Source organism: Panthera onca, chromosome A1 (genome assembly GCF_046562875.1).
Source record: "Panthera onca isolate mPanOnc1 chromosome A1, mPanOnc1 haplotype 2, whole genome shotgun sequence".
NCBI classification, from domain to species: Eukaryota; Metazoa; Chordata; class Mammalia; order Carnivora; family Felidae; genus Panthera; species Panthera onca.
The window spans coordinates 50200440-50225349 of record NC_138339.1 but is presented as its reverse complement, the minus strand read 5'-3'; the positions used below and the strand labels follow the sequence as shown (position 1 = coordinate 50225349).

General features: G+C 38.9%; 1 protein-coding gene across 8 annotated transcripts in view; it reads left to right on the top strand.

The window, feature by feature from the left end:
• EBF1 (EBF transcription factor 1) overlaps positions 1–24910 on the top strand; it is a 391381-nt gene that overhangs the window by 282354 nt on the left and 84117 nt on the right. For 4 of the 8 annotated variants that reach the window (XM_060634863.3, XM_060634867.3, XM_060634861.3 and 1 more), the window contains exon 9: positions 8365–8495. In XM_060634863.3, the coding sequence (XP_060490846.1) occupies positions 8365–8495 (131 nt within the window). Of the gene's footprint in view, positions 1–8361; positions 8496–24910 lie in introns of all 8 variants that reach the window. The other 4 variants (XM_060634862.3, XM_060634866.3, XM_060634864.3 and 1 more) reach the window with 1 other exon arrangement.

Below are 24910 nucleotides of genomic sequence, written 5' to 3'. Positions count from 1 at the left end.
TCTTCCCTGGCTTTCATATCTAGAACTTTTCTTACAACAGGATAGTAAGGAGAATTGGGCTAAAAATAATTTTCTGCGTAAAAGTTCTCCTTGTCAGGAAGAAAAGAGTTATTTACTTATTGTATAATCAGAGGCAAGTGAATTTACTATTGTTGAAACAAATATCACAATTGGATTCATGAATAATTCATTTTGAGGATTCTCCCACCTTCTACAATAATTTTTTTTCAATGGTGTGGCTGATGATCCTAGAACAAGAGAGAAAAAGAAAAGAAACAAAAAACAGTGGCAATATTTGCCATTAGTTATTGTGGGATTAATATTTTGTATATTTTAATTTTGGATTTGGGAGATCAAACATGAGGGGGATAACAGCAAATTCTCACCTCCTTGAGTTTATAAAATTTTGAGCTTCCGAAGTGTTAAGAAACAATTTTTGCATATTATGAAACAATGCTATGTTGCTGTCATTGAATCAAAAAGCCTTCAACAAGTCTTTCAAGTGCAATTTAGAAGTTACAGGTACATCAAAATGTCAAGATTTTTCACTGCTAAATTGTTAAATAACCCTGTGTGCTGAACCTACACAGTTATGGATCTCAGGTAGACAAACTCAGGAATCTAAAAGTACTTGCCCTAAAATGTTCAGATTATAATTGTTGCTCTAGGATTTCTGCTCTTCCCTTGCTCAGATCTGTGTCCACTGTTTGTTGAAGAATGTTGCTGATTCAGAATAGAATAAGAAAGATGAAAATTAAACAGAGAGCAGATACAATTTGGACTTACTTTGCCTTTAGCAAATGGCATAGTTTGGAACTTAGCTAAACTGAGATACACCTAGATATTCCCACTAGGTTAACTCTGTGTTAACGTAGATGGACTTTGGATTTACATTTCCATCTACTGACTGTGAGGTTTTTCTTTTCTCCTTTTCTGTGAGAGCCATTAATGTTGTCAAAGTGAAGGACTTTGCCAAAATAAAGCCATTTTGGAATAAAGGATGGAAAACATTTGAAATTCTTGATCTCCTCATTTAATATTTAATAGATTTAATTGCATTGGTATTGAGAAATCTCCATATCATGGGTTTCATTTCTCTTCAAAGTGACACACACACACAGAGAATCTCTTTTGCATATATAATATATTATTCTTTGCCAAGTAATATTTAGATATGCTAGTGGATGGGGCAATAAATGAAGACCAATAACAAAAGAAAATGAAAATCCTAATAAACAATAAAATGCTTAGCTGCATAAAGCAATTACTAAAAAAGAAATAAGGGAAGGCAGTAATAAATCTAGTAATTTAAGAACTTTATTTATTTGTTTGTATTAAGAGTTATGTTTATTTGTTTGTTAGCTGATTAGTAGGAGTACGTGGTGAGGTTATCATTCTGAAAGTGAAGTTTGCACATGCTGGTGCGAGGGTTCAGGTCAGGCATTATAACTGCTATTGATTGGTTTCCAAGGCATCCAGTTGGAAAGTGGGTAAACCCAGAGTAGATTTGCATCCTGTACATAATGAAAATATAGAGGGTCAGTCTTCCTGCTAGGAGCAAACCATCTGTTTGTCCTCCTTCCTGGCCAGTAGCTGCCAGTTGTCAGGATCCAAGAATGCAGGTATTGGTACTGCTGATCTGGGAGTAGTCAGGAAAGTAATCATTTCACTTAAAAAACCTAGCAAGAATCATTGTTTTGATTTAACAAGAAGGGTGTATATCTATGCATTGAGCCCAAGTAGAATTCCTTTGTGTCCCTGTCATTTCTGGAAGAGGCCTGCTGTCAAGCACAACTTCACCAAAATCAAGTAGATACAGAGAGAAAGGCCCTCATGAGATTATATGAGGTCACAAGTGTCCCATAGAAATGGGCTGAGCTAGGGGCACCTGGGTGGCTCAGTCAGTTAAGCATCTGACTCTTGATTTCAGCTTGGGTCATGATCCCACAATCATGATAAAAAAATAAAAAAGAGAGAGAGAGAGAGAAAAGAAGTGGGCTGAGCTCATGGGTTTCACAAGTCTTAAAAATTTGGGACAATAACAGGAAAGTCATGTCCTTATTTCTGAAAAGATCTCCATTAATGTTCATTCCAGGCAAATGAGAGTCTTAAAAAAAATTCCACCTTAGAACTACTGATGCGAGATCCACCTCCTCAGTCAAGTTAGCTGGCTAGGTTAAGCAAGTCGTTGTACTGAAGGTTCCTAGGAAAGTTTTACAGTCAAGTACACAACCTGGAATGATGAGACTGTTGGATATTCTAGTGAGCAAATAAACTCTGGCTTGTGGGGAACTGGTGATAACAATAATTATTATAGCAGCAACTAGCATGTTCTGTGCCTGGCACATAGTAAAACAACAAGACGCAAGCAGACACATCCTGCATTTTGCCACAAGTCTGTGAGCAGAAATTACTGCCTGGAGAGGGTAAGAGCTTTAGAGAGGCTAAGTGACTGCTTCAAGGTCATTCTGAGTGAGAGAGGTGCAATTTGAACAGCTGGAGCTGTTGCCCATTTGCAAATACTGTAATACTCTGAATGTTAAATCAACTTAACATAATTGCATCTTTCTGTCTTTATTCAGGAGCCAGCCAGTAAGGGCTGGTGCCAGCATCTTCACCTCCATTGTAAGCATCAGTTATCTGCTCCGTAGAAATGCTCATTAATAGAGAGTTCTGGCTGACAGAATGCTGAAAAAGGAGAGTTTACATCTTTTCATATATCATACACAATGGAAATGGGAAATCAGCTTGTATCTATTTTAGTGGAATTTTATCTTGAGACTTAGAATGGGACGAGAACATTAATATATTTACACATTTTACCAACTGATGAAGTGTTGTTTTCCCAGCATGTTTAAATACAGGAAGGGACAAAAGAGCCAAACAGTGCATCTTTAATGAGACTTCCATTATAGGACATCGACTGTCACAAAAGCCTCATTTTGGAGATAAGAGATGATAAATCTTGCACCCAGGTCATCTGTACGGATACCCCAAACAAGTGAGGTATTGATCACAGTACAAAGATTTCAGAGGCAAAAGTATGAGCAGCCCCAGGCCCCTGCTGATAGCTGCACACACCACTAATTCACCTCAATGGGCAGGCACCTCTGAGCTCAATTAACCCTTATTCCCAAGGCCACCCATAAACCCTGGGGTAAACATGGCTCTCCTGGCCCTTGCTTTCTATCAATGAAATAGATCATTTCTATTGGAGGCCAAGGTGCAATTCTAACTTATAAACTCACCTTGCTAAAAAAGGGAACTGATGCTTCCAATGTGACTGAGCAGGCACTTGCATCTTGTAACATTGATTCTGGAAATCAGAGAATTTTAAACTGCTGAGGGCATCCGTGATTTCTTCTGTCTTCTGTGGCTCTTGGAAGGAAATATAAATGCTCTGGAGGTAGAGCAGGTGATAGCAAATGTCCCCTGGTGCAGTTGTCTGCACACAGAACATTAGTTGTTAAATATGTACTGGAGGCTGAATGATTTCTTTCCTTCCTTCTTTCTTTTCTTTTTTTTTCCCCCTCATTCTTCCCTCTCTTTTTCTTCTCACCACGACCATTGTTCAGAAGCAAATTGGAAATCTGGTAATTAGGCCCTGACTCACGGTGTAGTATTAGAGTCCCGAGCCAAAGTTCAACACCCTGAAATGAAATTTAAACCAATTAATCTGTTAGATTTTTATCGCTTGTCCGTGTTTTCTCAGCAATTCCCCCAGCACGTGGCCTTTGATCAAGTCTCATACAAACGCTAAAATGTGTGCCTGCTGCTAGCAAGATGGGAATGACATTAACATGGTACTCATAAAACAATCAGAGCAGAGAAGCCCTCAAACAGGCAGGGCATGGTAATATTTAATAAAAGCACACACATAATCTTCAGAATTAGCATTTTGTGCCTTGCAGTACCTTTGGGAGAAGAGCTTTTATTTGTGGAGTGATCATTATTATAACAAAGAAGAGCTACCTAATAATTTCCACTTTAACTCTGCAATGTGCCACGAGCATTTCAGAGCCATTATGCTAAACTGTGGTGGGGTAATCATGTTATTGTCATAGTTTGAAGGAAAGAAAATCTCCTCTACTTTGGTGGCTGTTGGGGGTGGGGGAAGAGGTAAAAAAAAAAAAAAGGGCAAAGAAAAAAATCAACTTCAACTTTTATTTTTAATGGGATTTAGAACCAGGAATTGGCTTATCATCCTTGTGGTTACCACAGTGAAAATTCACTGGTGAAGAAGAAAGAATCTTTTATTAATTAAATTATTTACTAATTAAATCAAGATTTGGCTGGTAAAAGTGGTTTTGTATTCAATCAAATCCACCCCCTCCCCTATTTTATAATATTTTCATGGAGATAGAATTGTACTGATTATTACATTCCTGGGCTGAATTGAGTTCGTTTATAAATCTTTTCACCTTCAAATTCTACTGAATATATCCACTATGACTATTAAAAATGATCTCTCCTTGTCGTCCCCTCCATGTCTCTTTGGATATCTTGAATGAAAGAAAAACAGGTCCTTGGCTGCTCAGATGTTGTTTGGGCTTCCTCAGAGCAAAGCTTACCCAAAAAGAAGAGAGAAGGAGAGGCTCAGGATCTGTTAGTCAGCACAGCTGGGCTTTTTTTCTTTTTTTTTTTTTAAATTTGTATCAATGTGCTCCAAATAGTACCTTTATCTCTTACAGAATTAAGTGTTCTGTTATTCTGTTATTTAATTTTTATTATGATAACATATTACCTTAATGTGTGCTCATTGAAAACATTCAAACCATTTGGCTTTCTATAGAGTAAAATTTAAGTCTCCCTGCCCCCTCAGCCCCACCCCAGCGCCATTGCTCTTTCATATGGATCCACTGGGGACAGTGGATGTACGTCCTTCCAGACCTTTGTTCACGTGTAACTACATACACACAAGCACAGGTGCACATATAGGCTCCTATATATATTATTTTTTAAGTTAACAAAATCACATTATTCATTAGACTATAAATTGTGTTTTTACTTACCTAACCTACTTTGATATCTTTCCATGTCAGTTTATAGAAATCTTTTCCAGCCATTCTGATGGCACTCCTAATATTCTGTAGTAGGGATATATCATAATTTATTTAACCACTCTCTTATTGGGGGCACCTAGACTCTTGAATTTTTTGCTGCAGTGAACTTTTGGATACCTGTAGTTTAGGTACATTTGCAGGTATTTCCTGAGCTGCTTTTAGTCTGGCAGGTTTGTGAATAGGATAAAAATGTAAAATGGTGGCCTAGGCGTTAAATTTACCCCCATAAACATTTTGTTTACAGCCTACACGTTTAAGAAAATTGAATTAGTTGCCAGCATTTAAAGATTGGGAAATTCACATAAAAATCTCGTTCCCAGCTTCTTTCAAAAGATCAGAAGACCAGACCACACTTGACCTGCATTTGTGTGGGGAGTACCAGTGGCTAGACCTTCCCCAGTTCTTAGTGTCAGGGGCCATTCATCTCATGCTTATTCTGAGACTCTGAGCTGCTGTATTCGTTTATGTTTCTTGCCTTGGCCTATATGAATCTGTGAGTTCTTAGTAACTGCCCTCGAGACTGATCTGTTTATCTAGTCACAGTGCCTTCTACCTTGTCTTACTGACATCTTAGAATAATTCATTTGGGGGAATATCCGGTGCACTGTTGGATAGTTAGCATCCTTGATTTCCAGGCACTAAATGCCACTAACATTACTTTCCCACCTCTGTCTCTCAGTGGGACAGCCCAGAGTCCTTTACATATTTTCTAAACTTCCCAGTGGGGAAATACCACAGAGCTTCCTTTCAAGACCACTATGATACACAGATGTATAGGAGCACCTTTAGAACCCTCTGAAGCCTAACTTCAGAAAAAAAGTCTGCATGACTTACTTGTTCTAGGAATGGCATCTAGTCTCTAAGCTAAGATAGTGGATGATTGAGCACAGAGGTAGGATGGATCGAAGAGTATGTCACTCTCTTCTTGGAGTACTTCCTTCAAGGGTTCTTTTCTCTAAAAAGCCAGGAAGATGGTGTCACATATTGTCTCCTCACCATGTTATCTCTGGAGGCTTGATGATCTTTCTTTCTTTTAGCTAGTTGACAGTTAGCTTTGTTTCTGGTTGGTTGCTCACAGAATTTGAAAACATTATCACTTTCTTAGGAAGTGTTTGAAAGCACATAACACACATAGACATATATACTTACATGCCCTTTTTATCCTACAAATAACAAATGGAAAGAAGCGGGAGGGGGTCAACTCTAAAACCAGCTTCACCATACTATCAGAACAACTTTGCTATAGGAGAGTCTCTCACAGATCCAACGCAGTCTTCTGCCTCCTTTTGTGCAATGCTAAGTAAGCCTGGAGGAGTCTAAAGTGTGCAAGCACACTTCTTTACGTAGAGAAGTGTGCTTGCATGATTACAAAAATAAAATTTAAAAAATTAAAAGAAAGCTAATACAGATAATGAACATCAAGACTATTTTGTGGTTTATGAAAGTAGTCACAGGGGTAGCATTTAATGATACCATTAGATTTCACACTTTGCCATTAGGCAAGACTCTTTCAAGACCAGTTCAGTTAAACCAAGATCCTATTCTTCTCAGAAGTATCTGGAGATATGGCACCCTTTCTGCTCTACTTTAACAACTAAGTATGCTGAGTTAGAAATTAAGAATTGAGATTTTGAGACATTAACCAGCGTGTTTCCAAACTGCTTTTATTTTAGGAATTCTACATAATTGTTACATGTACTTTTTTTCTCTTATAAATGTCTTGAAATCATACATCATATTCTACCTTGGGTTTGGGAATACTCAGTCATGCATTTAAACATCTTTATTTCTAAAGAAAAAATTTTGCTTAAGAAAAAGTCCTGTGCGTATGGAGCATTGATCACAACCTTTATGTGTGTTAAAAATTGGACAAGAATTTTCAAGTTATGAATCATTTACATTTTCTTGATTAATTATTTTGTTTTGGGGAGAAAGTGAAGGAGAGAAAAGGCATCTGAACTACCTAGTTTTAGTTATAAATGCATTACTGTGAGTTCAGCCAACATGAAATGTTTAGTTTGGATATTTCCTAATTTCTCTGTGTTATTTTATAAGATGAATTTGAATCAAAATCAAACCCATTCTACTTGTTTGTGTGGTGGCACGTGAACGATGGTCCCGCCGGGATGGGCTTAGTATTTTCTTTTCTTCTTGCAAAAGTTAAAGCATGACATTTTGCCAAATTTGACAAAGGCCAATAGTTTTTTTTCCAGCTTCTTCCCGTTAAAATTAACTGGTGCTCTCATTGGCTTCAATATTTGGAAAGTCAGTCTTGGATACTTAATAAACTTTTTTATTAAAGAGAAGGGTCTCGTTTCCTCTCCTTGCGCAATATCTCCCTTGCTTTAGAATTTTGCTTTGTTTCTGCTCATAAAAGTAATCATGAGAACAACAGCATGGCACTGTGGAGTTAAAAATCATTGGTGCCCTCTGAGAGATTTCAAAAACATAATCCTACAATTACATTTATGCCTAGCAATTGCATTGAAAGTATGCTGTACTCATCAGACAAACCACCTCCAGTCTGTTTAGAATCATGGTGTTTGCAAATTATTTCCCATGTCCAAGGGCCATTTATAAGGGAAAGAGAAGAGATATGAAATTTTTTTTAAAAAGTCCTTTCTAGAGTTTTATGCCTGGGAATGACAACAAAGCAAAGGTCATGAGACATTTTGTGGTTCAGCCCTGACTCAGCTATTTGGTTACATAATTCACCCTGAGTGACCTTCATACTTTACATCTATAAAATGGGGTCTGTGTCATTTGTTAAAAAAAAAGCTTAATGATTTTTGTGAGAAATGTTGCTGTGTTCATGTTATAGGTAGAAGGCATGGAGCAAGAATGTTTTCCTGCTCCAGCCTCCTCTCTTTCTCACTTCCCTTTGGGCAGAAATGCTATCTAAAAATCTATCGATTTAACTTTGGGAAGTATGTTTAATCAGGAAGCAATTCTATAATGTTTCCAATGTGTTCCAAGAAGTCACCTAATTTTTTTTAATCTTTAACATCTCATGAATTAAAATTTGCTTCTGTGTTTTATTTCATAAGATTTCATGTTTGAAAATTATTTGGGTAAAATATTTGTATGTCAATAGAAACAATGAAAAAAATGCTTTTAAAAATTGAAAATTGCACCCTTAGGTTTTAGGTCCTAAAGCAGCTAGAAAATTCTGAGATCTTGAGGGACTTCCTGTTAGTGAAAAGATAAAAGATATATTTTTTTCTTTTTCTCGAGTCTCCCATCATTAAAGTTTGGTTCTAACAGCAGACTCCTTCTCTTTTTCATGTGTGTTGAAAAGCAGCTACTCCCTGTATCAAAGCCATCAGCCCGAGTGAAGGATGGACGACGGGAGGCGCGACTGTGATCATCATAGGGGACAATTTCTTTGATGGGTTACAGGTCATATTCGGTACCATGCTGGTCTGGAGTGAGGTAGGTGTTGTCTGAACATTAATATCTAATAGGTTGGTCTAGTTGAGGATACTGTCTACACTTGAATTTCTAATAGAGTGTGTAGAATTTTGTAGTGCCACCCTGGGTGGGCCAGCTCTGGTCTACAGAACTCTGGGAAACCAGGAGACATGGGTTGGGTATACCTGGAGGCACCCCTGTCTACTGGAATGACTTCTGTCCTCTGGCCCTTAAGCACCAGGAGAGCTTCTGTTTTGTCATTTGTCCTCTTGGACTAGCTGTGGCATGAAGGTCCTATTGTGTACTGGGAATGGGAAAGGAGATGCAAAGTCACAAAATATATAGGAAAAGCCCCATTCAAACTTTGACAAGGTAGTAATCGTGAATATTTGTAGACAGGGCCTGCTATAGGCCCATCTTCAAGGAACACCATTCCTATGACAGTAATAATCCAAGTGTAGGTGGTTCTTGACTTATTCAGTGACTCTTCATTCAAGAGTGAGTGATTTACCAGGGGAACCTCAAAGAACCAAAGACTTTATCCAGGCCCAGGAATTTACAGCTCACAGGCCTCCCAGTATGTGACTGCAGCCACATGAAAATGACTTTGTTCTGTGTGCGTAGTGCTTTCTAAGCACTGTGATCATTATTTTAACCTGCCAGTTGACTTTTCTGGCAATAATCAATGTTAACTCAAGACTATAAAATGTAAACCTCACCATTATATAGATGGCATGGAAAACTTGCCTTTGCTTTCGATATTCTGGGCCTAGATTTCTTGAATAGCATGCCCAGAGCCCTTTCTCTTTCACTTCCCCAAAGTTTAGAATAAAATCCATGCTAGGGCTATAAGGTACCACTGAGCTCATTCATCCTGCTTGCTTTACAGACAGTTGTGTGAGCCACTGAACTTTTCTGGGACTTATTGTACACTAGGCTGTGTGCTCAGTGCTTGACGTAGATCATCTCAATATTCCCTCTGTGCCATGGGGTAGATACTCTTAGCATGTATCTTTTCTTAATAAAGGTATTAAGGCTTAGAGATAACGCTTACAAAACCCCAAAGCAGCTGCCCAGAGCCCATGAAGCATGGCTCATACGTATGTAGCCACACAAAGAAGTCAGCAGCAGAACTGGAGCTAGAACTCTGACTTTTTATTTCCATTTCTAGCTGTCCTACCATGACGCCACTGTTCAGCCTATCCAGATACTTTGTGTTTTCTCTCTAGGTGGGCCATGGAGGTGAGCGGAGTTAAGACTGTGATAGTTGAATATGTTTATCTTTCCAACCAGAGCCTGTCCTTTTTAAGTCTTCTATGTGCACTTCTCCCTGGCAGTAACCCGCTCAGGCCAGCCCCTTGCCAGCCTGTACTGCCACTGCTTTTGTATTTCCCATGCTGCCGAGTAGCGGTATGCACTTGGCCAGAGAATCAAAGCCCTCGTAAAACTGAATCAGAGATGGGCTTTTCAGTCCACCATACTAATTGTTGTCCAAGTTGGAAGATTCCCGGCATGAAAGGTGGACTGAGCTTTAGCTGACGACTGCACCCCATTCTTTGTTAGAACCATTGGGTTGTAAAATTAGAAGCATCACATACAGGGCATGTTTTGCCGCCGGTCTGGTGCCTTCATCCCTGCTGGAGACAGCAGTCCTCACAAAGACAGCTTCTGGCAAGTTGTGGGTTATATCTTCATCCCTTTCTATCCCTCATTCTGTTGCTTATCATTGAAGTTGGGAGAGGGGAAGAATAAATATAATATGAACTGCTTGCTCTATATTACGGTAGTCAAAGTGAGGCCTGAGAACTGGCATTAAGTCTTATCGAACCTCTGAGAATAAGGTGGGTTAGTCTGAAGCTTCCTTTAAAAGTTTGTGTCGTCTTAGCCCAACATTGCATTGGTTATGGAACAAGGACTTTGACATATCAGGAAATCATTATTTGTACTCCCACCTTGTTCCCAGCCAAGGCCCTTGTGTTTTCTTTCTGTTCCTCCATATTCTTGCCCTCTTTCGGGAACAGATAAGGAAGGTTAAATTCTAATTTAGATTTATCTGAATTACTTTAAAAGATCTGTTTCCATATAACAAAATTAATGCAAGTCATGAAACTTTGTCCTTCTTCCTCAGTCCCTCCACTGCCACTGGCTTGCATGTACCAGAAGCCTCTCACAATGAATCTTATGAGTCCAGCTAGGAGGTGAGGGTGGGGCGTGCATGCTCCTTCTTTGCCCACCTCCTCCTCCCAAACTGCTCTCATGTGTGAGCATGCCATAAATCAACTATGACTCTTTCCCAGTGGAAACCTACCAGATGGTTTCCAAAATGTAGATATTCTTTCAAAATAAGTAAATCCTCTGCAGCATTAGCAATTGGGTGTCTGAATGGAGGACTTTAATTTGGGTTGCTATTGTAATAGTCTTGACATTCAGGAAAATGAGGCTTGCAGAGGTGAACTTTTTGTAAATATTCTAAACTATATTTACATTTTCATACAGGCTATTTGAAAGACGTGATGTTCTCTCTCCTTTAGCGGAGGGAGAGAATTTGGTACTGCCTCAAATCCAAAAATCCATTGTATAATAAAGAGAAGTAGCTCACATTTACTAAGGGTTTTATCATGTGTAGGCACTTTATGGGTATTATTTTATTTGATCCTCGTGATATCCCTGTGTTAGATATGTATGAGTGAAACGAGTGTCGGAGAGGTTTAAGAAACTTGCCCATTATCACACAGACCGACAGCGCTAGAGGTGGCATTTGTAATATCGTGTATGTTTTTACAGAGGAAATAAAAGCCAAAGGTACCGATAGAGAAAGTGGAGTCTTACCAAAAGGAAGAAGGACAGAAATAGGAGAGAGAACAAAACACTCCTAGTAATCCAAGTATGGTAGTATAAGTAGTAGTAATAGCAATAGTAGCAATAGTAATGGTGACTGTGGTGGTTGCTTTTAATCCCATAACGTTACATAAATGCCTTTCATTTTGGTAGAGGCAAAAAACATCAGACAGTGCTGGGGCCATTTCTCCAGGCTTCCACTGGATACAATCAGAACTCAATGCTGTGAATATTTAAGAGAGGATATCTCTGAAAGATCTGTGGAAAAACGTGTAGAGTATGACTAATATTAGCTAACATTCACTGAGCACTTAGTTGCTGCCAGGTACTATGTGCTGAGTATTTGGCATGGCTCTCGTTCAAGCCTCATAACATCTGTATACCATGCTGTTCTCATTTTACTGATGAGGAAATTGAGGCTTGGGAAGTTAAGTAAGCTGTTCAGTTATCGAATGGTAGAGATGGGATTTGAACCAGTCTGACTCCAGGGTTCACTTTCTTTTTCTTTTTTTTTTTTCTTTTAAGCATAATCGTCTCTAAATCTAGAGATATGCCTTTTAATCTTTTTATTTTGAGAGAGAGTGGGGTGGGAGAGAAGCAGAGGAAGAGAGAGAGAGATAATCTTAAGCAGCCTCCATGCTCAACATGGAGCCCAAAGGGGTGCTTGATCCTGTGACCCTGGGATCATTACTGGAGCCGAAATCAAGAGTTGGACACTCAACCAACTGAGCAACCCAGGTACCCCCAGGGCTCACCTTCTTAGCTGTCCATGATTTAGCCTACACCAAAATTGTTACCCTAGTGTTTTACCACATCAGACAAGGGTGTAGTGCTCATCATTGCCATTAATGCGTTGTGCTGCAGTATGTGTGGGGAGTATCTTAACAGTTATTATCACCTTCCGGGTTAAGGTGGACTTAGGATACAGAGAGGTTAGAGCAGTCCCTTCATTTTTTAGTTGTATAGGCTTGAAGGTGGAGCCATTGGCTTCTAGGAAGGATTTTTCCCTGTGAAGAATACATGCCTTGTGTTAGGGGCAGAAGACAACCTCTTCCCTTGTCTATGTAAGAGACCTTAGGTAAGACAGTTAACCTGTTTGGGCCTCATCTCTAGATAGGACTCCTATCTATCCAGGTTTTCATTCCCTGGCCACATGATCTCTTGAGGTTATGCCACCTCTAAGATCTGATACTTCCAATTTTAAGCAGACTTTATCTCTTCTCCATTTCCTCACTCTATAGCCAAAAGCACTCAGGGAGCAGACTGGTGGGCCAGGACAAGCAGATAACATTTTAGATTAGCAGCTGATGCTATTATTTGGAGTCTTTTTTTAGCTAAAGAATTTTAAAAAGAGTGAGAGAAAATAGGGCTGGCTTAATTTCCCCTCATCTGTGCTCTTTCCCTACCAACCCAATCTTTTGCAAATGAGTAGTTCAGTTTAGCTTGCTGATTGCCCCCTGAAGGTTGGGAAAAAGAAAGGTGCCACTCCACTGCTCCTAACTCAGGGCTGCCTTCTGTGAGTTCCCAAGTTTGGGGTGAACTACATGGCTTTCTTGTGAATTTGGTTTACCATATTTGTTATTCTTCCTTATTCTTTCTACAGAGCAAAATATTATATTGATACTCTTATGCTTCTTATTCTGCCTCTACCCAAAAGACTTAACCAAAAAATTGGTCTTTGTGGTGTTTTATATATAAATCCAGGAAAATCAACAGGGTTGATATGTGCTCATGATTAATATGTGTTGAGTTTTTTCTTTTTCTTTTTTTTTTTAACGTTTATTTTTTTTTGAGACAGAGAGAGACAGAGCATGAACAGGGGAGGGGCAGAGAGAGAGGGAGACACAGAATCCGAAACAGGCTCGGAGCTGTCAGCACAGAGCCCGACGCGGGGCTCGAACTCACGGATCGTGAGATCATGACCTGAGCCGAAGTCGGACGCTTAACCGACTGAGCCACCCAGGCACCCTTTGAGTTTTTTCTTGATCAGAGATATACTTGATTGTTTTTGCTTTTCCATTAACATATGATTTGGAGGAGGGGAGGGGCTCCTGCTACTGGGTTATAGAACTAATAGTCACTTTAATATCTCCTGAACTCCTCTAATTTCTTTTTTTTTTTTAACATTTTTTTTTAATGTTTATTTATTGTTGAGAGACAGAGACAGAATGTGAGGGGTTAGGGGCAGAGACAGAGGGAGACACAGAATCCGAAGCAGGCTCCAGGCTCCGAGCTGTCAGCACAGGGCCCGACGTGGGGCTCGAACCCACAAGCTGTGAGATCATGACCTGAGCCGAAGTCGGACGCTCAACCGAGTGAGCCACGCAGGCGCCCCTCTAATTTCTTTTTTTTATGTTTATTATTTTTGAGAGAGAGAGAGAGAACATATACTTGCAAGCAGAGGAGGGCAGAGGGAGAGGGAGACAGAGGATCCAAAGTGGGCTCTGTACTGATAGCAGAGAGCCTGATGTGGGGCTTGAACTCAGGAACCATGAGATTATGACCTGAGCCAAAGTCAGACGCTTAGCCAACTTAGCCACCCAGGCACCCTATGAACTCCTCTAATTTCTAAGCAATGAGTACTGTTTGGCTTTCCTGTTGGTGTCTACCACTGGAATAGGTACTATGGGTGATCAAAATTAGGCTTTGTGGGGATCTGATGTTTTATTTGGAATGGCAACTTGCTTCCATGAAACAAATATTTTTATAAACCAATATTAAATTTGTAGTTCAAAATTCAAGGCAAGGTTCTAGAAGGCACAGAGAGTGGTATAGACAGAAGTAGACTGTTCAAATAACCAGTCAGGCTCCTACTATATACAGATGGATCTCTGTGCTAGGCATTTTAGGTTCTGACAATCTGTTGATTTAATCACTCAAATCTCTGGGAGAGTTTATACAGTGTAAGGTATTTAAGATACCAGTAAAGAAAGTACACTGAGGAGACTGGTGAGGAGCAGAAGATGGAGGGAACTTCATGTAAACAGTGATCGAAGCAAAGGTGTAGATTGCATGAGTGGCAGCAGACAAGGAGCCAGTCAGGAGGCTTGAGTATTAATTGCAGTCCTTCTATTGCTCAGTCAGACAATCTAGATTTTAGTCAGGGTTGGTCATTTGGCTTTAGTTTCCCCATCTGAAGATGAGAGGCTTAGACTAAATCCTCTTTGAAATCAGCTACAATATTGTAATTCCTTTTATCTAGAGTTTACTCTCTTGAAAGTCCCCTCAAAGAAGCACAGTGATAATGGGTAGCAAGTAGCTTCTTTTCTTTGCTATTGTGCTTTACTTTTACAACACACTGGCAATATACAAATATCATGTTTATTTGCAAAAGGATTCATTGAACTTCATCAAAACCATTTAATTAGCCACAAAATTGGATCTCCCTATTGATATATCTTTAGTCAATATTTTTACTCTCTACACTTTCAGGTTCTGGTATCTGATATAAACCTGAGCCTATACTACAACGTTGGTCTAGTTCATTTTCCAGATAGTTCTATGGAATACATCAATTATCTGGGATATCAACAGGTTTCCCATGCGAGATGAGGGAGGGAGTAGGTTTGGGAAATGCTGAGTCAAATAAATTCATCTGCTCCTTGTTCTAGGACTTTGCAAAGATTTTGAGATACTGACATGCACTGAGAACACCTAAGATAAAGTATATGACATGTCCCAAACTTTTGTGACCACAGAACCTTTTTTCAGGGATCACCTTATAGGAGGATATATTAGTTATGGATGAGTTTCATGTTAATCAAGTAAAATCATGAAATCCAGTCAAAGTGATTGGTCTGGGGTAGATGTGAGAAAATCATCTGAAATATTTGCAGAGTATTATTAAGATTAGACCAGGAATGTGTAGAGCCATTATTCTTCAATGCAGCAGGCTTTGAACAGAATTTCTCTCATATTTTGCATCTGGTTTTAGTCACTGCACACTTGGCATTAGATGCCATGTGATTTTGCAGGACAGTTATATTTAAAGATTGCCTGGACCACTTAGCTCAGATGGAGAAGCCAGAGTTTCATCACTGTGTGAACCAATGAGCCTCACACAGGGGCTGTGCGTTGTCTGTTTCATCCAGACAAATGTTTTCTTCAACTACATTCCTAGAGATAGGGAGAAGTCAAAAGAGACTTCTGTAGGGGCAGGGGAGGGAACCTAATGGGTGAATATAGTTGAGTAAATAAATGGCAGTTTGGGGCTGAGAAATGATTTCCTACTTTAATCCAAAAGTTGGAAAACAAGGTTTTAAATGCAGTTCCTGATGTCTTTCTTTCTTCCTATCTCTACTTTCAATTATCGTTTGTACACATAGCTCAGAGGAAGGATTGTAAATAAAAATACCATTTGCTCCTCTGTGACATTAAAGAATGAATGGCTACAACTCATACGTGTTCCCACTGGAAGTTTCCCAGGCCTATTTGTTTGGCCTTGATTTTTACTGAACCACATGTAGAATCACAAAATTTCGAAGGCTTTGAGGAACATTTCCAGTCATCAAGTGTAGCTGTTTATTGGAAATGCAGAAAAAGAAGCTCCAAAGCCATACAGTGACTTGTCCTGGGAACACGTTAGCTACTACTTAGTTCTGGGGTTACATCCCTGTTCTCCAGACACCAACCTCACCCCTGATTCAGCTTTCTCTTGTACCAGTTTTTCTCATGATATCTCCTTAGTCTTTTAATAAACTTCCTTATATTTACCAAACCCTCCCAAATTTTATACATGATGGCATTGACACTCTAATGACTATTATTTATATCACATTTTTATGCAATACAATTCCATTCAAATCAAAAATAAAATTAAGAGGGGTGCTTGTGTGGCTCAGTTTGTTAAGCATCTGACTCTTGATTGCAGCTGAGGTCATGATGTCACAGTCGTGAGATTAAGCACTGTGTCAGGCTCCTTGCTGAGGGTGGAACCTGAGTAAGAATCTCTCTGTCTTCCTCTCTCTCTCTCTCTCTCTCTCTCTTCCTTTGACCCTCTCCCCCACTTAATCTCTCTCTCTCTCAAATAAAATTTAAAAAATAAAATTAAGAAAGGTAGAGAAAGACATGATCACAAATAATCTTTCAAAATTTCATAATGTGAATATGATATATAAATGCTGTGTCATTTATTTTACATATATTGAGGTTTACATGTATAAGTTTAATTCAAAATTGATAAAGTGCATGGATTTAAAATAATTCATGACTTCCTACTTTTCCTGAATATATAAGTTGCCAAGTCTGTGTGCGACTTCTACTTACTGATCACCTATTAAGTAGAAGATGCTTAATGTAAAATTATACTTTATTTGTAAGGAATAAAAGGAGCAGTCTGAACCAGTTGCATTAAACTTTGAGTGTGACTTTGAAGAACACCTTTCAAGCCCAAGTTATTTTATGGGGAATCATTTTGAAATGAGCCAGCATATTTAGAAAACAGATTTAAAATACTCTAATGGGCTCTTTAATGTAGTTACATAGTTACAACCATGCTCACCTTATTCCTAAAAAAGCTTTAGTCCATAATTTTACTTTTAATGACTAAGGCACTTGAAATCTATCCTCTGTGTTGATAATTATGGGATGGTTAAAAACAACTTTAAGATGACATTGTCCATTAGTTGTTTGTAGTGCTTTCAGGAAGTACCCGTATGTGCCTATCACTTGAAAATGGAAACCACAGAAGTGTGATGCCTTTCTAATTTTAACATAAATCAAAGACAAAATTTACACCTGGCTGCAGTCATGTGACTTTTAGGAAGAAAATGGATATCTATACAGTGTTGTGTTCATTTTATACGTGTGCTCAAAGCCAATTGCTGGAATGGCTCCCTGCTGGTCTGAACTAAAACCTTCCTCCTTATTCAACCTTACTGGCTTCCTCCTTTTTAAAACCACAACTCCTTAGTTTTGGATTCAAGCATACCCCCTTAAGGCTCTGACCTTTCTTTTCAACATCCCTGTGCACTATTCATCTTATGCTTCAGTCACACTGAGTTGTTAGTGGCTCCTTATACCCATTGTGATTTTTTTTCTGCCTGTACTCTTGTCTTTCTTATGCCATTCCTTGTTCCATAATGCTCTTCCCTCCTCTCTGTGCCCAAATTCTTCTGCCCTTTAAGCTCCAGTAAAATACCACTTTTTTTTCTGTGAAATCTTCCTTACAGTTCAGATATTGAATATTTTCTCTTCATCCTAAATTCCTACATGGTCTTATCATTACCATGTTAAATTCCTTATAACTTTCTATCTTTAATTATTGTGATTTAAGGGGATGTTCTTTCCCATAAGGCAGGATCCGTGCTAAATTCAGCTTAATCTCACACAGTGTTTAGCACAGATCCTTACATGTCAGAGGCATTAATTTGTATAAAATACTGTTGGGTGACACCAATCATTCATTCATTCATTCGTTCATTCAGACAAATGCTTCTTATTAGCAACTGTTGTATTCAGTGATGCTTCAAAGTGTCAGTACCAGATAGATAGATTGCAGTTTAGTTTTTCTTAATGTGTGTGTGATTAGGTAGTTTATATTTAGATGTATTGTGCAATAAGGATGCACTTAAATACCTTAGTGTGAATCTGTTGGTTATGGTGAGGGTTAAGTAATAATAAAACTAACACTTTCTTTTTTTTAAGTTTATTTATTTATTTATTGAGAGAGAGAGAGAGAGAGAGAGAGAGAGAGAGAGAGAGAGAAAGAGAGCATGCACACGTGCACACGGGGAAGGGGCAGAGAGGGAGAGAGAATCCCAAGCAGGTTCTGCTGACAGCAAGGAGGCAGATGCGGGGCTCGATCTCACCAGCTGAACCACAAAATCATGACCTGAGTAGAAATCAAGAGTTGGACGTTTAACCAACTATGCCACCCAGGTGCCCCAACACTAACACTTTCTAAGTGATTGGTATCAGTGAGACCTTCTCCGAAACTCATTATAAGCATTATGTCAATTAATCTTTAGATTAATTAGATTGCTAGCCCCCACCCCTGTCCTACTTTTTTCTCAGATAGTGAAACTGAATGCCAGAGAGGTTGAGTGACTTTCCAAAGGTTCCACAGCTAGTAATTTGCAAAGCTTAGACTTGAACCAAAATCTGTGTTAGTAAGAATCTCTCTGTCTTCCTCCCTCCCTCCCTCCCTCCCTCTCTCTCTCTCTTTCTTTCTTTGACCCTCTCCCCCACTTAATCTCTCTCTCTCTCTCTCTCTCAAATAGAGAGAGAGGGTCATCTTTTAGCCATTCAATAAGAATGTAGTAAAACCTCACTTATCCAGAAAAACTGTTACATAACCTCACTTAAAAAAAAGAAAAAAGAAAGAAAGAAGAAGTAAATACAGAAAATAACACACTTAGGGGTAACCAGAGCAGTAATTTTTAATAAACTATCATCAGTTTTCCCAGGTCACAGCAAGTTAGAAGGAGCGAACTAAAGGCAGGTTGTTAGAAGCAGGCTCAGTGACAGCAGAAATGACAGCCTAATGTGAAGGGCAGAAGTGGAAAACCTAAAAAGCAGACGCAGAACTATATTACTGTGTGGCACATTAATGACTGTTCATAATGACAGTGGCCCTGAGTCATCAAGACAGAGATGGCAATTATATTCAATATATTCTCTCTAAAACAGCAAGACGGGTGTAATGCATCTTCTGAAGATTTCCAGTGAAAGCAGCTGTCGTGGCACGCTATTAAAAGGGGTTTGGCTCTGGTTTTCTGTGGAGCTTACTTCTTGAAGGGACATGTTGAATGAAGAATTACTGAATATATGTGCAAGTATCAGTGTATACAATATGCAAATGTGACCTATACCGTCAAAAAAATGTTAAAACGAATCTCTGTTTAGTAGCTTATAGCTTTGATATCCTTTTCTTAGAACTTTCAAAGACCTTAAAAATGTGGGTTCCTTCCCTGCTACCCCATCTAACAGTCTTTTGGCTTTTATATTTTTCTTTCCTGACTCCATAGGCAAATATTCTGCCTTGCCAACCACCAGCTTTGATAACAAACATTTAGTCTCTCCCATAAATGTATCTGGATTTGCTTTTTCTTTTATATTTTAATTTTCAAACAAACAAGCAGCAACCCTGGACCCTAAGCCAGGCCCGAGTAGGGAATGATGTTCCTTCTTAACTGAATTTAGAAAAACAAACCTTGAGAAAGAGCTCATTGTGTAGTTTCAAACCACAGGGGCTGGCGTTACTGGTGTCCAGTCCTCTCCTTCTGGAATACTCTGGACCTCAGGAACTCACCAATGCTTTTCCAGCTCCCAGATGGTCAGGATGGGATCCAGTCTTTAATGGGGCCCAGTTGGCACAAGATTTACATCCTGGGAAAGAGCTAGAGAAAGTTTATTTAAAAAAGAAATTACTGAAAAATAAATAAATAAATCAACCCACAAAACCAAAGGTAGTTCAAGTATAATGTATTTATTTTAACCTTTTTTCTCCCAAATCTGTTATTTTGAAATATGATCTTGTTGCTGTTTTGTTTTATACAATTAACTGAATTGATTTAGGGACCTGGTTAGTTTTTCAGTCAGAAGAATTAGATAGTATATTTTTATGAATGCTCAATTAGGATACCAGGAAGCTTGAAGTTTTTTGGGGGGAGGGGGAGGATTAAAGTAACAGAATTTTTCAGTGAAAAGTTTTTTGAATGGAGTAGTATTATTTCTTCTTCGTAGATCCACAAGTGACTTTATTGACTCTTTACCCAAAATTATTAGTGGTAGTTAATAGCATTACAGTATTTATTCATTCAATGTTCAGCAAGTATTATTGAGGCCCTATTAAAACTGGAAACATAGTAGTGAAAACAAGGAAGACAAAGTTCATATCCTCATGGGGCTTACATTCTAGTTGGGTGATGCAGACAATAAATAGGAAAATGTGTCTACATCTTTCTACTGTGTATCTGTGTCTAGCTCTATGCATGAGAGAAATTTCAGACACTGCGAAGGAATACTGCTGACTCTTCAAAAGCTAGGTTTTAAATCCCATATTTAACTCAGTTCCCGAGACTTTAGTTTCAAGTCTCCTCTGACATTCATACATAAAGTTTATCTTTGGGAATTCATGTGACCCAACATATTTTGTTAAACATTGGTTTAAAGTTATTTTCTTGAAAGGACAAAGGGAAACCAGAATGTTTGTGAAACAGTAAATGCCTCCACTGGCTTTCTCTCACGTTCTCTGAGAAATCATATACTGCCTTTGAGACAGGCAATTCTTGGGAATGAAACAATCTGTGTTACAAAACCCGGAGAACTCTGATTAGGGAACAAGCAGAATACACTGAGGAACTCAGGAGAAGATGGCACCCCTTGATTTATGTTGTGTCCACTGCAGGGGAATAGGGATATAATATGGAGGTTCAGCCAGCACAGTCGCCATGAATATACACTTTTCATATTTCAGCTTCCTTTAGGAACTCCTGAAAACGATATTTTTTAAATGCCATATTTAACTATAGAAAGATAAATGTTCCAGAGTGGAGGAAAAATAAGTTTGCTTGTTTGGTCACTACTACTGTGGTGTCTCTTTAAAATCCTTAGTCAATTTGGTTTTGGAGCTTTAATTATGCTTTTATGCTACAGTTTTCTTATTTAAATGTCTGCTCTATGTCCATCACTCAGCACCCCCTGCCTATCTCAAAAGAGATGGATATTATTATCCTAATTGAGGAGGAGGGCGAATGCTGTGAGAATTATTAATACATAAATTAAAAAATTAATCTAGAAAGTGCTTTAGGGTCCCTAGAGAAGTGCTACCCAAACACAAAGCATATTTAACATTATTATAAGTACTCCCACAGAGCAGATAGGCCAGTGCAGTGCGAGATGAGTAAACTGAGGCACAGAGAGTGACAATGGGCCCATATGCAGATGGACCAGCCTATGTTAGAACCTTGAGTGGATAACATGTAAGGACCACTGTGCCAGACCCCACTTTGGGCTTTTTCTAGTCATGAGTATTAATTATTTCTCCAGAGAAGAAATGTTGCCTTGCCTGGTTTTTTTACCCCTCCTCTTTAAGTCTTTGCTGTTTGGACATTTTTTTTTTTTTTTTTTTTTTTTAGTGTTGAAAGTGATTCAGGCCCAAATGGCCAAAATATTAAGTCCTAAGGTTAGTAAGGAAGAATCGCTAGTATGCTTTCTAGTAATCCCAGTTATTTTTTTGGCTTTGTGGCTTGGAACTTCAAGTTGCATTCATTTCATATAGTCCCATTGGTTAGAAAACACACATAAAGGCTTATCTTGGAATTGTTCTTTCCTGTTTTGCTGAGAAATAATTCTCAGCCAGTTACTCAACAACGAAAAAGGCTATTTTGAGTACCTACTATGTTCCCAGAACCTTTGAGGATGTAGGAGAAGCTGAGGACCATTTCCATCCTGTCAACAGCGGAGACAGGGTGAAAATTGCACATAACAACAATTACGGAGAAACCATAAGCAGTAGTCGGGAGGGACAGTTGTGGTTGTACAATGGTGACCATCAGTGAGAAACACTTGCCACTTCTTGGGCCTATTTCTTAACTTGCCTGAAACTCATCTTCTACATTTGTGAGCCAGCTAATGCCCATCCCTGCCCCTAATGCTGCTGGACAGAAATCACTGAAGGAGCCTTGCACAACACTTGGCACAGAGTTAGATGACAGCAAAAGGCCACTGTTGCAGAAGCCACTGTCAAGGTCACCACTGTCCTCCATTTAGGTGTGAGCTAGAAGTGCTACTGGCTCTCAGAGAGGACAGTAATACTGAAGACTTGACCTTTTTACCCAGAATTCTGCAACATGTTTCCATTAATGTTTTAAAATACTGGGTACTCTCCTTTACCTACCATGTAGGTGGGACTTTTGATCCTGCAAGAGGCTTTTATAAAAACTAACTTAGAGAATTGTTCTCTCCCATACTCTTCTTCTGGGCTTCCAGAAATTTCAGACTGCCTCTTTGGAGGTTTGTATCCACCTCCCTGCACCTTCCACAACCCTCCCTTTATCTGCAAAAGTGCTCCTCTTTCCTCTTTCTTTCTTTCTTTCTCATTTATTTATTTATAAGTTTATTTTTGAGAGAGAGAGACAGACAGACAGAGCACAACCAGGAAAGGGGCAGAGAGAGAGGGAGACAGAGAATTGGATTCAGGCTCCAGGCTCTGAGCTGTCAGTGACAGAGCCCGGCATGGGGCTTGACGCGGAGCTCGAACTCACAAGCTGTGAGATCATGACCTGAGCTGAAGTTGGAGCCTTAACCGACTGAGCCACCCAGACACCCCTCCTCTCTCCTGTTTCTTACACTTCTGTGGAGGACAGGCCCCGTCCACTTGCCCTGGGTGTGCGCTCCATCTCTCACCACAAGGGTGCTTCACCTGGCCAACCAGCACAGGACGCCTGGGCTCTAGTTCTCTGAGTCTGGAAAGAGACGATGCTCACACCAGCAGCTTGGAAGGAGCATGGTCACTGCTGCCTCATGTCTTTGGTGTGCTGGCAGCCTCTCCTGGGGCCTTGCAGAGACTGTGTGTATTTTTTCATCAGAATGCCACACTTAAAAATTAGCTTTTCTGATTATAATATTAATGCACTCTTATTGTTGAGAGGTTAGAGAATTCAAAGAGGTACGCAGAGAAAAATAAAATTACCTATAACTTTGCAATCTAGTGGTAACTTCTCTGGACACTTTGATGATTTTCCTTTCAGTCTTTTTTCCACGCAAATGTATATCTACTTCTTATATGATTACATGTAATACATATTGCACAAGAACTGGTATTATTATACTTTTGATATTTAGTAATTTTTTCTCATAATAAAAGTAATACCTGTGAATGTAAAAATTTATTTATTCCAGAATTATTTACATGATTATTTCCTGTGCAAGTGCATACACAGATAAACACACAAAATGCACACACACACACACACACACACACACACACACACACACATGATTGATGGTGGGGGGGAGAGAGAGAGAAGACGAATCACATAGAATGTCATCAGTCCAGAAATAAACACTGTTAACATTTAGCGTTGTTCTTTTGTTGGTTACTTTTTTAGTGTTACTTTCTTAACCTGTTTTTCTTTCCTTTCATCTTATTCCTTCTCACAGGAGTCACAGACCTTCAGACATCCTCTTCTATTTTGCTGCTTAGATGAAATCTGAGCAGTGGTCTCATGCAGGGACCTGAGTGCTGAGCCAGTTGGATAACTCATTTTAAGAGCAATTTAGTTAGGGAATGAGAGTTAAATATTATCAGGTTAAGAACAGTGAATGCTTATGGATGGGGATTACTATGCCTAATGGAGTCAAGCCTCCTGTAGAATTCTGGCCTAATTTATGTTAAGTATTTATTCCAGAAATATTTTGGAAATATCCTGTAGGTAAAGCATTAAGTTGGATACTTTAGAAGATACAAATATGAATTAGACCTTGTCACCAATCTCAGGAACTATCTGATGAGAAAAAGATGGGTAAGAAAATACTTATGGCACAGAGTAAAATCAGATATTAAGTGTTATAGTATAAGTGTCATAATGATATAGATTCTTATAAATTTTTAATTATATAAATTATATATAACTCATAATTATATAAAGGTGCAGATAACTCTGTCTCTGAATTTTAAGATCAGGTAAAACTTATTAGAAGAGAGAATATATGGTCTCAGAGAATAAGCAGAATATCAGTAGGGGAATGTTTAGGCAATGAGTAACACGAACAAAGCAAAGGTGCTAGGCAAGGCTGTGATGTGTTCCTGTGTCCACATGCCCTACCCCCAGGATGTGGAAAGGCAAAGTGGGAAGCAGCACTAGAAAGGGAAATTGGCTGTCAGGCCTTGTAGTGCCTGAATATTTTGCCAAGGAGTTTGGATTATATACTGTATGTAAAGGTGGCACGAGCATTTGAGTAAGGGAACAACATGATGAGGTTGTATTTGAAGAAGAGAATTCTGACAGAAAAAGTGGAAATAGAGAGAGACCATTTAAAAGACAATTATACCATTATAATGGTGTAAGAAATGGTGACAACCAGAGCAGAAGAAAGTGGTGAAGCAAAGAGCCAGTGGAGTTCATTGGAAGAAAAATCGAAATGAGTAAAAGAAATATTGAAGGGAGAAGAAATAAAGAAGATTTACGTTTTCTATTTTGGGTGATCCAAAGGATAGCATTCCCTTAACTGAGAGGGGGAACATGGGAGCAAAAAATACACTTATAAGTAGCAAGATGATAAATTTAGCTCGTGTCACATTGAAACTGAGGTGGCAATAAGACATGTTGGGGAGATTCTGTTACTCTGTTGCTAATAAAAGTTTGGTGCTTGGCCAAAGAGATCAAAGCTACAGGTGTAGATTTAGAAGTGAGTTTAGCTGAGGTGGTTGAGCCAATGAATGAACTCAAGAAATCTTAAGTAAGTAAAAAGAGAAGGAAACGTAGAACAAAATTTGTAAAATTTCAATAGTTAATAAGTTGGCAGAAAGGACAAGTTAGCAACTGAGGAAACCAATGAATAAGAGAAGAACTCTAGAAAACACTTATTTACAAGCACAAGATACTGGTTTTCTTCCTAGTGTTTCAAATAATATTCGTTAAGCTTGCTTGACC